An 18,317-nucleotide genomic window follows, 5' to 3' on the forward strand; every position below is an offset into this window, starting at 1 on the left:
TACACAAGGCAGTTAACTTTCTCATTTTCATGCCACAATTCTAACTTAATACGTATTTCCGAATGCAAATAAAATATAAATTCCAATGCATATTTATAAACCCATTACTATGTGGCAAAAGTACTAAATTACTTGCTTAACGTTTATAACTATAACATAATGTATATTAAAGATATTGATGTATGAATAATATTTAAATAAACGTTAAAAATTATGGACTTTAAGTTGTCCTTGAAGTAAATTCGGTTTTCCGAGCAGACATAGCCAAACCAAGAATTTTTTCATAGTTTAAGAAAACTCCTGTTATGTACAAAAATATATCAAACAAATCAAAGAATAAATTAAGTGAGTTTATTAATAGATGGTAAAATAATTGCACTTTTTTTATAAAACTAAACACGATTATTCCAATGTAATTATTATAAATATGTAGTTTCGCGATTTCTAATTTAGACAGGAGAAAGTATTTTTTTAAATTAAATGATAATAAAGTAGATTACATCAATAAAAAGTTTTTACTTGCCAGACTTACGCCGTGCATGGAAAATTTATTGCATATAATCTACACCCTTTTCCTAATTTTATTGCTCTGTTTTAATACGAACTAAATACCTACGTTTAAAGTTTAAAGTCACCTATTATAGAATTTAATTGATTAAGATTTTAATCAATACGTAGAAAAATTTTATAGTTCATTTTGAATTAATAAACGTTGCCAAATCATGTTTTTTCATTTTAGATATTAACTAATTACCTACACTTTTTTATTTTTTTGTATTTACATGAACAAATGAAGTTTTACAATTTACATTGAGAATCAATAAGTATGCAATGAATGTAATTTTTATTTATCGTTAGTAGAATACATAAACTATTAGGTACAATTTGTAGTTATTAATTGCTTTAAAGTCAAGTTTTCGTAAGTATTTTCTTTAGTAATAATTAAGCGATCGTGCTAATACGCGAAAACCAAATTTTGTCTATTTTAAAGAGTAAATTCTATTAAATAGTAAGCAAATTTAGACAACGCAAAAAGTTGTAGCTCTAGTAAACAGTGACCGTGGTGATGGTTTTAAAATTTTGCTAATGTGCATGCGTAGTTTAATAAATCAAAACAAACGATGAGCATAAAACCTATATGGCAGTAAGGTTATGTTGAAGTAAGTGATGTAATCTTAGTGAATGATAGCTTGTAAATATTTGTAGTTGATATCTGAAATTAATATTTCGTCGTCGTTATGAATATGAAGACAAACTCCGAATGGATATTGTTCTACAGTATGTTTTGTTTTACCTGTACATTCGTACACAGCTGGCATGTTTTGCGTCTCCTGTAAGTTATCAAATTTAAACAATTCCAAATGAACTACAGTTAATGTTTGTTTATTAATAAGGAACTTTTGCTGGGATTATCAAGAACAATGACACTGTTGTGCTCATCTTTTCTTACACTGGAAGTTAAGTGAACCTAATGTTGAAAAGTTATTTAAATTATGGAACCAAACTTTCAGAGACAGGACTCTGATGAAGGTGTTGACCTATCATCATTAAATGGTATGTATCTTTGTTTCTTAATATATTAAATTAAATGTTATTTTTATGTATAGGAATAAGTGACAACTATTTAACTGATTTCTCGTACAGTGAAGACCCTAGCCCCTTTTCTTTTGCAAGAGCTGTAACAGTTTATATTTTATTGCCTAAAAATGTGCCTGTATCAAGAGCAGACCGTTTATTATGGTTTCTAGATAGAATAAACACAATTATAACATTTACTGATAATATTAAATTGGTATGTATTTTGTATTGCAAATTAAAATTACTACTCTTTATATTTGGCATTCAGTTTTGTTATTAATGCTATCTATTATTATTTTAGGATGATGACTCTAATGAGTTAAAGATAGTTTCAATAGTGCCTGCAGAAGCATTACCATCCAAGACCAACAGATATTTAATCACAGTTCATACTCAGGTTAAATTCCTAGCACACAGATACAGACTAGTTTATTGTATTGATATGAGCCCTTCTCAATCTGCAGTTGATGTTCAAAAAGGAGAAATTTTATTTGATGAAATCTTGAAGTGCTTTCGAAATAGTTTAGAAGGGATTTGTAAAGAGGTAATTGGCATTTATTATTGTTATTTGAATGCTACATCTTTCTTTCACTTTCAGTTCATAATTCCTGGAAGTTCTATAGTTCATAAACCAATTTTATATTTAACAGTGATAGTGAATACTCCATTTTTTATGAACCCTGCACAACAAGTTTTAGTAAAAGGTGTTATAGTATCGTCTTGTAATTTTGAAGAGATAATAAGTCTGATAGAAGCTCAATTCTACTATTTAGAAGGTAGAATTGCACAAGTGTCTACATTAGCTCATGAACAAATAGAACTTTTAAAAGCCGAAAATGAGGGAATGGTAGGTTCTCTGTTTGATCTTCACGAAAGTGAAAATGTTTCTTCCACGGTGCCCATGGTTTTGCCAGATGTCAATTTCGTTAATATGTTACGTTATTCTATGCTAGCCATTTCATTACTTCCTGAAAATTGTTTAAGTCGTAAGTATATTATTTTTATTCTACTATTAGTAATAATAATAATAATACAGCTTAATTTTTTTTATGAAGTTATTTTAGGATTTATTGATTTTATTCTGTTTTTTCTCTCTAACTTACTGTTACATGATCCACATTACTTGGATCATTTTTGTCAATATTGGCTTAGTGATAACAAAAAGCAATTTACTCTTGACCTTTTAAGAAATTGATATTCATAGTAAGGTGATATGACAAATTTGGTTTTATATTTATTAATTTTCCTTTATGAAATAGCATACAAGCAGACTTTTTCTTTTATAATTAAATGCTCATTTAAATATTTATTTTTAGATATTCTAGTCATAACTGATGGTGTTGTAGCTATGCCTGATAGCAACATAATGGAGTCCCTTTTATTGCAGTTACATTATGATGGGACTCCTGTTTCATTTTTGAAAATAGGTTCCCCTTTTCATCCTAATAGTAGTGCAGGTTACATCCCTTACACTGACCTTCTTCATTTTTTATCACAATCTACAATGGGCACATGCTTAGACACTTATCCACAAATAGTAAGACGAAATGATACCTAAAATAAGTCAGTTTCTAATAACGATTGTTTCAGAGGGGTGAATCAGATTCTTTTAACATTTATCACAATTATTACTTAGTATGGAGTTTTTTTGGCAACGGGAAATACGATTACAGTTTCATTTTCGAAACGCAACCCTGTTGCAAGTGGATATTGCCGTAAGATGCTTTAATTAGGGTATCATGTGAGTAGAGTAATTTGTTCTGTATAATTCTAGAAATCAGAATTTTGAAAATAACAGAGTTCCTACTATACTGTCCAAAAAACAGGTCGAAGAAAGTATAAACGCTTCTTTTCTCCTTTTACTCTCACGAAGAATGAGAGAGGGCTACACATTAGATGTAAATTGTATAATAAAATAAGTATCAAAAAACCTAATTAATTAGTTTTTAGGATATAAGTCGTAATAATGGTATAATTGAAGTTAAATTAAACTTACAATGGAAACCGTTTACTTATATTCAATATAGAATGACTTCACAGTGGCCATGTGAAAAAAACAGTACCAATTTTGAAGTTCAAATTTTAGGTATTGTAACATTATTCACTGATCTTTTTTTTTTTATTCTTTGAGATATTCTAGCTCCTTATGAATTTTTACATGACATAACGTGTCTTATGAAAAAGGAAATTAAGTCTTCTTATCGACAAGCAGTTATTGAACGTTTCTGGATGCGATTATCTCAGTTGTCTACCGGCGATTCTCAACTTGCGCAGCATTTTACCAGTTTCATGAATTCAACAGTTTGGTATACACTTCCTGAAAGTGTAAGAAATGGCATTCCATTGTTTGCCATTAATGGGAATGATGCAACTAAATTATCATTGTCCCCATGGTAATTATATATCAAAATTGTTTTTATTAAATGTAAAATCTTTCTTCTGTCATTAGTGATCCCTCATGTCCAAAGTTTGTTTCTGCTTGGCAACCAATTTGTCAGATTGAGACAAACAATTGGAGAAAATGGTTTCATACTCATAAATTATCCTTAATATTAAAACATGATCATCCCCTCCCGAGGCATATGCATTTAACAAATTCTTCAAGGCGATTTCAGGTAAAATAATATAATCTGGCTTTAAATTGTCAATTTCGATATTGTAAAATTTCAGGTAGTTCAGTGTAGACAGGCAGCTACTGCTTTATATGGATTATTAGCTGAATGGGCTACATTTGTTTTAATAGACAATCATACGTATTTGAAATTTGTTTATTTTGAAGACATAAAAATACCTTCTTGGTTTTGTCTGGTTCGTGTTACATCCAAATTACCCTGTGCCGTTTTAAATTTCGGCTTTGTTAACAACACTCCTGGCTTTCAACGATATAGGGTAAAATAGTATTTCATTTTAATTTAACTTTAATAGATCAACATTATGTCTTACAGGTGGTTGAAGAACTGAAGATACAGTTGTCTTACTTGTCATACCTTTCAAGCCCTTTAAAGGTGAGAGAAAGCGTTTGTTGTACATTACTTCAGAAGCCTTTGGAAAAAATTCTTATAAGGTAAGAAACGAATGCAACCCATTATTTCTGTAAACATTTATTAGTATTTTTTTTTTTTTAATCATACAGATATGAACGAAAGCCTAGCGATTTATCAACTGTGATATTCCCAGATGGAACTCAGCCACCCCAATCCCTTACCAACTTCGCTTCGTCTCCATTAACTAGCACTTTATTTACTACACTGTCGAGATATTTGTACCATCGAAGATGGATTTGGAGCACGTCCCACAATTCAAATCCAAAACTCGAAGAAGGTGCTATATCTCGAGTGCTGAGTACATTATCAAGGTAACAGTCACCAATTTTCCATCTTAATGTTACTTAACTGGTACTTCTATTACAGGATTAGGTTAAAAGAGGGCTTTAATATAGCCCATTCTTCATCAGGAATATTAACAATGGTTTTAGAGCTTCAGATGGAGCCTGTTCAGAACTGTATTATACAGTATGTTCTGTTTCCTCCTCACAGTGCATGGAAAGGTGAAGAATTTACAAGCAGTTCTGAAGAGGATGCTGAAGTTGAAAGTGAACTAGAATCTGAACTTCAAATTGTTACTGAAGTCTGGGTGGAACCACAGTATGGTACTGTAAGTGAGTCGTCTCCGAAACCAGAAGGATTTGGTAGAAAGAGATATTATGAACTTGCTGATGTGGTAAGTTTAAATAGTGTTCCTTCCGAAATTTTTTGCTTCTGTTTCTATTTTCATAATTTCAGTTGAAGACTATTGATTGGCACTGTATAAATTCGTTATTAACATTAGAACATTTAAATCTGATGTGTCAGGAAATATCGAAACCCCCGGTTTTACCGAAGGCTATCCCCACACGACGCTTTAGTACTTTGAGTCGACAAAGAAAAATATCGAATTGTAAGAGTAGTAAAACAAGCTTGCCCGATTTATTATCAATGGGAGATTTTGAGTAATTATGTCATTAAATTTTCATTATAAAATGCTAAGAATAATTGCTTTTTAGAGCCCAGATAAATCCCTCTATTAGTCAAAGAATTCAGCACATTCCATTTAACTTCGACCCAATTGGCTTACTACAATTTTGTTTTCTTACAGAATTACTATTTTCTATGTTTGTGGATAGTAAGTGAATAAGCAAAAATTAATAGTTGTTTTTATAAATTTTGTTACCGTAGTGGATGAAGAGCGTCCGTCTTCTTTAAGTAATTACGATTTTGGAAAACCAAATAAAATTTTACTGGAAGCACTTCAAGATAATTTACAGTCTTTACACGATAGAGAGATCGATATATCTCCAGAAGATTCCGACCGATTTACTCGGCACATTATTAACAGGCATCCCAACAAACGTCCCAAAACGTGTCCTATTTCTCCTTCTACCAGAGGTACTCTGCATACAAAACGTAATTCACATAATGTGCTTATTACAATTTTTTTAGATCATTTATCTCCTAATATTAATTGCATTTCAAGATGGAGATGTTTTATAAAAGGCATTTCTATAACCCATGCAATTTTAACTTTTGTTCCTGCTACACTAGATGACATTAGGTTTTTGGTTTCACCACATAACGAAAAGAACATTATATGTTCTGAAAAGAAAAGTGGTCTTCCTTTACCGTTGTATGTTTTTGATTGTCCCCTTGCTGCCTTGGTTGAGTGCTTTGTTAATGGTAGTGACCAGAACCGTTCTCAAAATGACATTTATGATGATCACAGGCACAAAGTAAATTTAGAAAAAATAAACGAAAGGCTGAGGTAAAATTTACATATTTTTCTAACATAATTTATGTTTTTATTTGGGTAATTATTTTTAGTACTACTTCACAAAGTAGTAGTACAGAGACTAAAACTGAAGAGACTGAAAATACTGATCAAAGAACTAGCTCACAGCAACATTGTCGAGCTTTAGTATTAACATATTCAAAATGTTTTGTCTTGTCTCTGTTTTCCTCATTACAATGTGGTGCATCCGTTCACGAATCTGACGTTCATTTTGCTATAGATCAATGTAAAGAAGTTGTATATGATGTCGATATAACACAGTATATTCAGGTAAACACCTAATTGTATTATTCAGTAAGTACTTATCTATTATCCAAAACACCGTTTTAGACGATATGTGGGCATCTAAAAAACGGTCACGATTCAGAGAAAGTTGACTTAAACATCTTTCAAAAGCAGGCACCATGTAGGGAATTAAAGTCGTTACATAGATTGATCAAGTATAGTTTTCTTAAAATTTTAAATACCGCATTTTCACCTATACCAAGTGACACAAAATATTATTATTGCCATACTACATCCTGTGAGAAAGCTGTAAATAAAAACGATAGTGACGATGAATTATCGTCTGTCCCACCATCAGGTGTAGGTGATCTTAAGCAAGAGAAAGAACCTAGTATAGAATCTGAAGTGCCCTTACAATTTACTCAGTCAGAGAACACAAACAGTGAATGCATTATAAATAACACTTCTCCCTTATTTTTGCAATTGATTTGTATGCTAGTACTTGAAGATAAAAGCACAGAATGCTCTATTACAGTTTTACCGACTTGCTTAGGTAAGTAGATACAGCATGAAACATCTATAAGTCATATACCGTTTCTATTTTTTATTTTAGGGGAAGTAATTAGTGGATTCCAAATTGATATGCAAAAATTTGATAATAAAGCACTGAAAGTTTATCTTGGAATAAAATGTTTAACGTTGCCCACTGAAGTTATTAATGTCATTAATGATTATTCTTCAAAAGGCTTGAGAACTACAAGTTTTTGTTCTGAAGGATTTCAGCCAAGTATAGACGGTACTTTGTCTGATGGGAGCAGTATGTGCAGGTTACAATTTACTTACTTACGACTTAATATGTTAATATAATTTAATTATTATTTAGTGGATATGATCCTCTGGGAGACATTACAGAAGAACAAAGAAAGGCCATTGCTATTTTACAAGATGAGGTAACAAAATCTATATTGTGCAAATTAAAGATTATTTTTTTGTTAATTTTTGTTAGATAAAATGGTTATTAAGAGACGAAATTGCAACAGCATTATTAGATATGAATCCTGTCACTCCAGAAACGTTAAATTTTGTAATCAATCATGTAATAAAAAGCCCTGGAAGAAGCAGTTGTATATTAGACAGAGTGGACCTTCATTTTGTATATGAATCACATCAAAGTCACGAAAAATTCGTCAAAGTAATTACAGATAGTTAAAATGCACTGTGAAGCAGTACTGCAACATACTTTAATAAACACTTTGTTTATTTACAGGATTTCAAAGACGTTCAAGTACCCAACTACAAAATATGTAAAGAACAAGAGTTTTATTATTTATTAAAGAGTTTTGATGAAATGATTACCTTCTCTACAGATGCTCTTCCTATTCAAAATGCTTCAGTTGAATCGTTCGCCGCTAATTACATATTGATGTACCATCACCAAAACCAAGAAATGACACTAGAAGACACATCTAAAGATATCGATTACCAAGTGAAGAAAATCAAACCAGAAAATGAACAAATGTCATCGCCCTTAAGTAGTGCATCACTTTCCTCTGGAAGCAACATAGAAAGCGATGGGGGTACGTAGCAAAAAAGCTTTTAAGTGTTTGATTTGTATTTTTATATGTAATAATTCCAGGATATGATGAAGATGTAAGTGAAGATGATGAAGACTACGGGTGGCTTGAAAATATGAATAACAGACGTTGTCACCTTCCAAATTTCTGGTTAATAATGACCATAGAGAAGAAGACAGTCACGTTTTATTTTCATTGCAGGTTAGTCGTTTAATAACGTAGCAAAAACGATAGTTGCAAAAAAGTTGAACTTGAAATCTTCATAAAGGTTTTTAGGGCTTCCTGCACCTCAAGTAGCCACATATTTACAAGTTCAGAGGACAATGAGAGAAATAGTAAAGGAATTATGTAAACAGGTCAATCAGTCACTACTTCTTCAAAGCCTACATGACACAAGAGTTTGTGATCTTCTTCTTGAGCCAGATGATGATCCAAAGGAATGGAATTATGAGTCATCACTAACTTCATTTACTTCAAAGCCCTTTTATAACAGATTTAAAAATCTTGATGGTAATAGTTTGCTACTGATGCTTCTTAAGTAATAATTCCACAATGTTTCTTTTATTTTCTTAGATACAAACGACGAAATGGAAATGTATCCACAAATGTTTAGGGAAGCAGAAACAAGATTCAAGGCAGGATATTTTAGTTGTCCTGTAACATGGGAAAAGCGTTTTGTTCTTCATCCCAGGCTAAAGATAGGTCCTGGAAAATCTGGTCTTTCTAGGGGTATTAAAGCGTTGAAAACCATTCTGGATAAATTTTCTGTCTCAAATAGAAGTAACATGTTTGTTTATCAAGATATCAATTCAAATGTTTTCTATTTGAGGTATTTACATATTAATTTCTAAATTCCGCTTTTCTAATGCAGTATTTTACCACAGACTGCACGAATGTGTTCAAGGAGCGTCTAAGACTAATGTATCAAAATCAAATGATTTTGAAAATACTTCTGTGTCTCGAAGCCCTTCCATCACTTCACTTCCATTAAGTCAACAAAAACGAGATCTTGCACAATCAGAAAATAGCATTTCATCGACCACAAGTGTAACAAACCGTTTTTTATTGGTACAGACGCATTTATATTATCATTGCTTTTAATTTTTAGTCCGATATTCGCCCAAGAGTAAGGTCTTTTGGAGAAAAGGACGGAAAAGAAGAAATAACCGAAGATACTTTAATCTTGAAGGTTCATGGTATAACACAAGCTGGAAAAGATGTTTGTTGTGAACTAGTTCAAGTTTTACAAAAAAGATTGGACGATGCCGTGCTCGAATTTTTATCAGTAATGCTTGCTAGGAATGCCATGTGTCCCTTAACTCCAGAAGATGTCAAGTTTTTGCAAAAACCTTACCAACCTCCTGAATTAGTAATAAAGGTAAAAACAAATTCAGCTTAATTACAATGTTAATTACAGTAAACTTTATATTACAGCTTAGTATTCAAGATTATGCACTAAAATATTTGGATTCCTTTTCGCATTATTTAAAGCAAAATTTACTACAGTTTTTAAACATTCCAAAATATACAGATTCAAGGCCTCAATTTCATTTCAAGGTAAATTATTTTCGGTTTTGAAAAATTACTATTTCTGTAAATTATCTTTTTATGTATAGGATTATACAGAATGTGATCTTTTGCTTAATAAAGATATGGAAGATAATATATTCATATATAATCAAAGTCAAAGTGTATCTTCAGGAAGTCGAGCGATAGTGTGTATTGCTCTAGCAATAATTAAAGGATCTGATAANTGTTTTTTCATTTTAGATATTAACTAATTACCTACACTTTTTTATTTTTTTGTATTTACATGAACAAATGAAGTTTTACAATTTACATTGAGAATCAATAAGTATGCAATGAATGTAATTTTTATTTATCGTTAGTAGAATACATAAACTATTAGGTACAATTTGTAGTTATTAATTGCTTTAAAGTCAAGTTTTCGTAAGTATTTTCTTTAGTAATAATTAAGCGATCGTGCTAATACGCGAAAACCAAATTTTGTCTATTTTAAAGAGTAAATTCTATTAAATAGTAAGCAAATTTAGACAACGCAAAAAGTTGTAGCTCTAGTAAACAGTGACCGTGGTGATGGTTTTAAAATTTTGCTAATGTGCATGCGTAGTTTAATAAATCAAAACAAACGATGAGCATAAAACCTATATGGCAGTAAGGTTATGTTGAAGTAAGTGATGTAATCTTAGTGAATGATAGCTTGTAAATATTTGTAGTTGATATCTGAAATTAATATTTCGTCGTCGTTATGAATATGAAGACAAACTCCGAATGGATATTGTTCTACAGTATGTTTTGTTTTACCTGTACATTCGTACACAGCTGGCATGTTTTGCGTCTCCTGTAAGTTATCAAATTTAAACAATTCCAAATGAACTACAGTTAATGTTTGTTTATTAATAAGGAACTTTTGCTGGGATTATCAAGAACAATGACACTGTTGTGCTCATCTTTTCTTACACTGGAAGTTAAGTGAACCTAATGTTGAAAAGTTATTTAAATTATGGAACCAAACTTTCAGAGACAGGACTCTGATGAAGGTGTTGACCTATCATCATTAAATGGTATGTATCTTTGTTTCTTAATATATTAAATTAAATGTTATTTTTATGTATAGGATTATACAGAATGTGATCTTTTGCTTAATAAAGATATGGAAGATAATATATTCATATATAATCAAAGTCAAAGTGTATCTTCAGGAAGTCGAGCGATAGTGTGTATTGCTCTAGCAATAATTAAAGGATCTGATAACATAACTGATAAATTTGATGAAAATTTTGGAGAACTTTTCAAGAAACGAACATTTGAGGAAATCGTTGCTACAAGTACATTAGATGAAGGTGGTTATATTTCATTGAAATTAAATTAATTATATTACGCTTACGTCACGACATTTTTAAATTTAGTTGATCCATTCCAAAGTTATTTGGAATTTCGCCTCTGGAAACAAGGGAGGGTTAACACAGAAAATTTACATCAAAAACTGCAAACAGCTGTTCAGCAAGCTGCATGGGACATTGTAATGGAATATTATATTCTTCAGCATCCTCTTTGTACAGCTGATGAAGATGGCAAATATAAATCGTTATCAAATCACAGTTTAATGGGTCGCGAAATTCAAATAAAACCAATAAAAAATTTTACAAGCGAAGAAATAATTTGCAATGTTTTCCTGGATAATAAATGCACTGAAAATATTCCAAAAGTTTTAGGGAAGCATCAGGAAAAATTGGATTTTAGAAGTTCACTAATTTCTAGACAAAAAAGAACAATTCCCATTGGTTCAACAGCCAGAAGGTGTATATCATTTGATGATTATAGAGAAAAAGACAATCCTGATATTAAAAAGATTCCTGCTGAGCTGCCAGTATTGAACTTAGAGCCCCATGAATCGGGCGACAGTGGTGTTATGACAGAAATTTGTTCAGATTTGCTTCCCGATTGGCTTGAATTCGGCAACAATATTCAAGCAGTTGCAGTGAGAAAAATCGCAGTTCCTTTAGTTAAGGCTCATCTATTATACATAACAGTAAAAGAACTGGTCTTATTAATTTCTCAGTTCACTCATCTCTTTCCTAAAGTATTCAGCTCCATTTTGGTTGAAGATCGTGAAACTGGAAATTATTTTAATTATTACGTTCCATATTCTCCAGGACAGTCACCAAAAAAATGCATTATTATCTCGCGTAATTTCGAACAGTGGAAAGCTTCAATTTCCTGCAATACTGATTTAGCTTACTTAGGAGTTATCAGTACACAGACGTTAAAACATTCACAAAAGTTTACTCCTGTTATTACACCTGACAAAAAGTTTGTTCCTAGGCAGAAAATTTTCTGGGCATCAGTTAAAAATGATAACGTACGTGATTGTATAATTGTTCGTTGCAGATGTTTTGAAATTTTAATGTAATTCCATTTTTAGATTGTTTTATACACTTATAACTGGCCCAAGGATAATGTTGATAAATTAACTGAATATATCAATCATTTTGGTATGTGGTTGAATATGAGAGCTGGTATTCTTGCATCTGTTACTGCTCAAAAACTTGGATTGTTCCACAATCAAGTCCTCTCTAGGAAAACAGTAATCTTTATTATTTTATTCATTCAAATCTTGTCATTTTATCTTTTTATTCTTTAGATACCGTCTACTAATCCATACTTTTGTGCTGTGGGCGATGTTGAAGCAGTTTTAAAATTTTCAAAGGACAAAAATAAACGTGGTTCAATTTCCAGTACCAACAATCCTATTTCTTTTGGTGCTTTAGATGTATTTAGAGATGCTTTTCATAATATTAAGCAATGTTACAACGACCCTGTGGCTATTTTCACAATGGAAATGCATGAACTTAAAAAGACTGACAAAAAACACAAAGGTAGGTTATTGTAATTTATTGATGAAGTTTTTATTATGATTTTTTTCTAGAGGAACTTAAAAAATTACATTGCATGTGGCAATCAAGAACTAGCAGCAGTTCCGAATCTCAGATACAAATTTTAAAGCAAAATGCACGAGTTATACATTTTTGTTTCACTCCATTTCTGTTTTTGCCAAGGTAGTAGTATATTTTCCATTTACTTTAGTGATAATTGTTTAATTTCTGTTTTAAAAGATGGAGAGTTCAAGCAGCGGCAACCAGAGACCATTCTCTTAACGTTCCTTTGCTAAATAATAAAATTGTTGATCATGAAGATGACTCTTGGCATTATAATTTATGTGCCACTTTTATCACAGAGTACCAAAGATATTTACAAGGGCTTGGATTTGTACCTTTGCAAATTGATAACAGTTTAAATGCGTAAGTAAAAATGTTGGAAAATTAAAAGTAAGTAATTATTGTAATTTTTACAGGAATGAGAAAAAAGGAATTCAGTTTATTCACAAGGATACATTCTATTTCCAAAAAACTATGTTGGGTGGTATTTTAATTTTTACTATGAAATTTTCTGAGCCGTTTTTGGCAACAAAACTATACGCTATAGAGTGTAGCAGATTACAAACAGCAAGTTCTAGAACTGCAATAAACCAGGTTAAGATAAATTTATAACGTTTTAGTACTGTTCCTATATAATGAAATTTTTGCAGTTTACGTTAAGTTTTATTGACGAATGCGATCGAATTAAAGTTTTTATGCATTTACATTCCTTTACATACGATTTTCACTTGAGATGTGTCCACGATTACGTTTCAAATGGTACTAATTCAAAAATTTGCGATAAATTCGACCTCACAAATTTCCTTGATGATTTTATGAAATATTATAATAAAGGGCCAAACTTCGCCCAAAACTTAGTTCATGAAGGTAGAAATGAATAATAATGTGTTATTTATAATAACTTAAACTATATGTCCTTTTTAGAAACGGTTGTTATCAGCGATTTATTAACGGAAGGGAAACAATTATATGATTATTTATTATTTAACATAGGTCAGTACAAAATGAAAACTTTTACAATGAGAAAAAATGAAAGTAAAGAAGATGAATATGTGTTAGTTCAAGTTTCAAATATGCCACAGATGTCTTACAAAGACTCTCAGGATTGTCAGCAAACCGACGACTTTGATATAACCGTTATAATTACAAGACTTAATAATGCATCCAATTTTGCAGATAACGTTCTCGTTTTAAAATATTACGTTATTTTAATTTCAAGAAGGTAAAGTAAAAATTTAATACTTGAATACATATATAATTTATTTATTGTTTTAAAGGGAAATTTATCCTAAACTGGAGACCGATCGTAAACTGGGTAAATTTCGGACAGTATCTTCGTCGTTCCATTGTCTCACAAAATTTAGAAAATTTCAAGATTCTGAAGAAACCCCTCCTCAAATTGATTTAAATGTAGAAAGGTCTTTGGATGAGCCATCTGTCTCAAAACTAAGCGAAAGTGGTTCATATAAAGAAACTGAAGAAAAAGAAGGATCAAAAAATTCTATCAATTCATTAGAAGAAAGTTTAAAGGGCAATTCCAATGAGAGAAAACAAATCTGTGCTGATCAATATGTCGAAATTAAACAAGAAGCTGTTAATTATTTGGGATATTACTCTTCACACGAACAATTAATGCAAAAACTAATGTTTGATCAAGCCAATTCAATTAAAAAACAAATACAAGAAATGGTTGAACAAGGTAATAATTGTTAAATACATTATATTAAAATAAGTAATATTAATAAATTTAAGGTATGGTGGATTGTCGAACTCACATATTATGGAATAAGTTGGCTTCAAGGCAAGATTCAAATACATTAACATATTCTGAATTTATGGAATTAAAAGGTTTAGCAAGATTAGAAAATTTGTCTGATATTCAACCAAATTTGGCATCGCTTTTAAATCAACCATTATCGTGGTATCAAGGTCTTGCTAAATTACTTGTTGTAAAATATGGCGAAAATATTAGATCTTTTATATCGCCCGACAAAAATATTCAACATTATGTTGTTCTCCACTATCGATATGATGGAGCATTTATGTTGCTTTCAATGGATCTTCATACATCGCGAGGGGTGAGTGTTTTATTCGTTTAAACGTAAAATTATTCACTTTTCCACCTTAAAAACAATTTCAGGACCTGTATGGTGTCTACAGAACGTCCCACAGTTTTGAAAATTCTGATACTGGCGTTATCGACCGCAAGGCACTTTTCGATGGTTTTGTTAGGTGTGTTTGCTATTATATCTGGAGTGGTTTATTATGAACTCAGAAATTAGGTTCAAAAAGAGTGTATAATATTTAACATACTAGTCAGTAATTACTCCGTTAATCTTTTAGGGATTTTATGTAAATATTTTGTAAGTGTTCTCTGGGTTTATTTACATTACGTTTTTTACTAATTGTAATATTTTTAAAATATTTTTTTTACGCAGATTGGATTCTCAGGATTCTTTTCCAATATTTTATTTAAAAAGTACAAATTCTAACTATGTAACATTAAATCACTTTTTTTTTAATTTTTTTTCCCTAAGGATTGCATAAAAAACGTTATTGAAAAAAGTACAGTATAAGAGTGCAAAAATGTGATGTTATTTTTTCATATTTGTTGGTTTAAGAATTATCAATTAAGTTGGATTTTTATTATTTTAGAAGCAATATGTTCTTGTTCGATAAGTGTTGAATTTTATAACTAGTTTAATCTGTTTAGTCTGCTAAAATTTCCAAGTTAGTGTTTTACTTCAGCGTTTTTAGTTCGAAACATATGAAATGCAATATTATTTGTTAAATTTGTGTACATGATGTCCATAAAATATTGATGGTCAGATTAATGTGCTTTTAAAGCACGATAACTAATTAATTTGAGATTCAGAGAAAAACTATATTTTTATACACTAGTGAACATTTTGGTAAAAAAATATTCTTTCGTCTGATCATTTAATATATCGATAACATATGTACACTTAATAATGCCGTTTCTTGAATAATTATATAAAAAATATACTATGTTCTACTAGTATCAAATTATGTTAATCGTATTAGTTACTAAATAGATTTTTATGTTGCGTTATAAAGTGTCCGTTTGTTTTGTTTAGAAACGATCTATATATAGCGTCAATATTATGTTAATAAATTTACTCATTTCGTTTTGTAATCATAAACAAGAACAGGCTGTTAAAACCATTGTAGCTCAATAGTCTTAACGATTGTACTTTAAAGGAAGAGTCTGTGATAAAAAATAAGTACATGGTTAAATAAATTGCCAAAAAATATATTTTTGTTTTTTTTATCCACCATAAACAAGAATAACTAACTTATACTCAATTGAGCAATTTTTTACAAATACCTTTAATTTTATCAAGTCGTAGATTTCAAACTTGTAAATTTTTCCACTAATTACTACTTCCTGCGCATAATTCTTCCTAGTTAGTATCCTTATAAGTCCTACAAAATTTGAGAATTAGGATTTAATAATACAATTATTATTTAATTTACCTGTAGGCGAAGGAATTCGGTTGAACATTTTAAAAAATGAAGGAAAACTAATTAAAATACACCGAAATACCTTATCTAGAAAGCAAAATTGGCCGTAAAATATTCAAAAATTGCTTTAAAATACGAACAAAATGTTCAATTCAGAAGACGATGTAATTAAAAACTTATTGTTCAATGCACCATGTAATAAATATAAAACATAACGTTCTAATAAAGAAATATTCTATCTAAATACACTGGAATAATTCTATTAAAACTGCACTTAATCCCGTTATTATCGATTCATGTTAACCGTACTAGTTACCAAACAGATTTTTATTTCTTTTATGTAGAAATGATTGATACAAATTTCGTTTCGTAAAAAAAACTAAATTTCTTATACTTAATTTACAATTTGATAAACAGCCTTAGTTTTATCGAATCGTTCTAGATATTAAACGTGCAATTTTCTCCACCAATCACTCCCAAACACTCGATTCTTCTTAATTAACATGCTTGCTAAATCCTGCAAAATGTGGGAATTACGATGTAGAATTAAAATTATTATTTAACTTACCTGCTGGCCAAGAATTTCGCTTGAATTGTTTGAGGAACATTTAAAAAATGAAGGAAGGTATTTGATTATTTATTGACTTGTAGCTTTAAAATATAATTTTTTAATGTTAAAAAAGTAACTGTGCTTTGCTTTGTACAATAAGTTTAGAAACTAAGATTCAATAAAATACACCAAATATGGTAATAATTATATTAATATAAAATTGCTACTTTTTACAAAATTGTTTTATAGCATATTTTTGCAAAGCACAAAAGGCATTACATGTTGCAGCTCTTTCAATATACCTAATACACAAACCGACTCATCAAACTATCATTAACTTACAGTGTTTTACGTTTACATTTTCACAATTAATTATTCTAGAACGTGTTTTAGGTCATATTTTTAACTGCAACTACTAGTGTAACAAATAAAAATTAAAAAAAACAAAAAACAAGTCTAATGCTGTTTGTTACTTAAGCTATTATCATCATTCTGGACGCCAATATTTCTTTTGTAGTGGTATTCAGTATGGAAAGTTTATTTGTACAATTGCCCAATAAACGAAGGGCTTACGCGAAGTACGTGATGCATTTATTAATTTAAAATGCACGGAACAAACCTACAGTAGTATGCAATAAAAAAAAAAAAAGAATATTTCCTATGATAAAGGGTGATGTGCATATAGTTGAGTGCTTAATATAGTCTAATATTTTTAAAGCAACCACTCAATTTAAAATGTATACTAAGGGACTTTATTCTATTACTTTGAGAATCTACTCCCTCCACTCAAATTTTTGTACGCATATTTGATAGTATCCTCTCAAATGAGTTCCTATTTTCAAAAATATAAGTAGTAAATTCTACTTATATTTGTATGCATTTCAAATGTAATGAGTACTTAACAAATGTGAGACTATTTTGTGCCCTCGACTTTATGCATACTACCAATTAACCAAGAGCTAATAATCTGAAACTTTTGCAGATTCCAGCTTAAAGGTGTATCAGTAATATGGATAAAAAACAACCGTTTAATATAGATTTAAAAAAAGATTTTTTTGTAAATTAACTTACTATTTTATATTTGCTGTTCAAGTTAAAGAAAATAAGTTTTATTTTTATTGCAACTACTGTTAATAGAATGTAAATTGTAGCCTATTTTAAACTTCCTTAAAATTAACTACAGTGGTACCCAGTAATTAAAAGAAATGTGATATGCCTTCTAATACGCTCAAAGGGTTGTTACGTATTCGCGATTTATATTAAAAACAAATAACACACTCTACACTTTACTTAATTGTAATTTAACTGGCGTGGCTGCAACAACCCATGAGCTTTTGTGAGAAACTTGTCGCAATTTTTTAAACCAAACGTTTAATAATAAATAAATTCAATTAACACATTTAGACAGATCCTGAAAAATAGCTTCAATTAAAGTTAAGACGAAAAAGATCATAAATAAGTGCTTTGTAACAGTACCATTCGTTTAAAAATCAGTCTTTTCGTTATATAAACAAACAATTCCTGTAATTTAATTAAGTGTTGTTAGATATTTTTAAATTTCAACTTAATCAGTCCAGTATATTAGGAGCAAATTGACACAGGAGTGATCCCATAAGGGTT

The 18,317-nt window shown here is 30.3% G+C and overlaps 1 protein-coding gene and 1 long non-coding RNA gene across 2 annotated transcripts; one reads left to right on the plus strand and one right to left on the minus strand.

The window, feature by feature from the left end:
• Nucleotides 1-960: 960 nt before the first annotated feature.
• LOC108740924 (KICSTOR complex protein SZT2-like) lies at nt 961-15,936 on the plus strand. Its single transcript, XM_025973287.1, has 45 exons — nt 961-1,333; nt 1,395-1,554; nt 1,608-1,792; nt 1,880-2,122; nt 2,177-2,564; nt 2,895-3,115; nt 3,169-3,293; nt 3,353-3,476; nt 3,529-3,664; nt 3,719-3,971; nt 4,028-4,193; nt 4,249-4,467; nt 4,524-4,642; nt 4,712-4,933; nt 4,989-5,298; nt 5,361-5,566; nt 5,621-5,739; nt 5,793-6,002; nt 6,057-6,375; nt 6,435-6,672; nt 6,733-7,180; nt 7,241-7,454; nt 7,511-7,577; nt 7,634-7,819; nt 7,895-7,931; nt 7,995-8,204; nt 8,264-8,402; nt 8,470-8,711; nt 8,775-9,030; nt 9,086-9,248; nt 9,310-9,579; nt 9,636-9,758; nt 9,818-9,947; nt 10,970-11,065; nt 11,132-12,084; nt 12,148-12,309; nt 12,367-12,601; nt 12,652-12,781; nt 12,839-13,024; nt 13,078-13,255; nt 13,312-13,528; nt 13,586-13,883; nt 13,939-14,360; nt 14,414-14,739; nt 14,802-15,936. The coding sequence occupies exons 2-45, from the start codon at nt 1,494-1,496 to the stop codon at nt 14,928-14,930; spliced, it is 9,681 nt and encodes a 3,226-aa protein (XP_025829072.1). The 5' UTR covers nt 961-1,333; nt 1,395-1,493; the 3' UTR covers nt 14,931-15,936.
• Nucleotides 14,911-18,255, minus strand: LOC112904072. The gene is made up of 2 exons (XR_003230882.1): nt 16,160-18,255; nt 14,911-16,108 (listed from the first exon to the last, which is right to left on the minus strand). It is a non-coding gene; the product is annotated as an uncharacterized LOC112904072 (long non-coding RNA).
• Between the last annotated feature and the right edge of the window lie 62 nt (nt 18,256-18,317).

This window comes from Agrilus planipennis, unplaced genomic scaffold (assembly GCF_000699045.2).
Source record: "Agrilus planipennis isolate EAB-ADULT unplaced genomic scaffold, Apla_2.0 scaffold191, whole genome shotgun sequence".
NCBI lineage: Eukaryota > Metazoa > Arthropoda > Insecta > Coleoptera > Buprestidae > Agrilus > Agrilus planipennis.

What these genes read in the sequence shown, in the direction of transcription:
- LOC108740924 (XM_025973287.1), top strand. Translation starts at nt 1,494, where the DNA reads ATGGAACCAAACTTTCAGAGACAGGACTCTGATGAAGGTGTTGACCTA. An exon ending in CTGGCTTTCAACGATATAGG is followed by an intron (nt 4,468 to 4,523) that starts GTAAAATAGTAT and finishes TATGTCTTACAG; the next exon opens with GTGGTTGAAGAACTGAAGAT. An exon ending in GATGGGAGCAGTATGTGCAG is followed by an intron (nt 7,455 to 7,510) that starts GTTACAATTTAC and finishes ATTATTATTTAG; the next exon opens with TGGATATGATCCTCTGGGAG.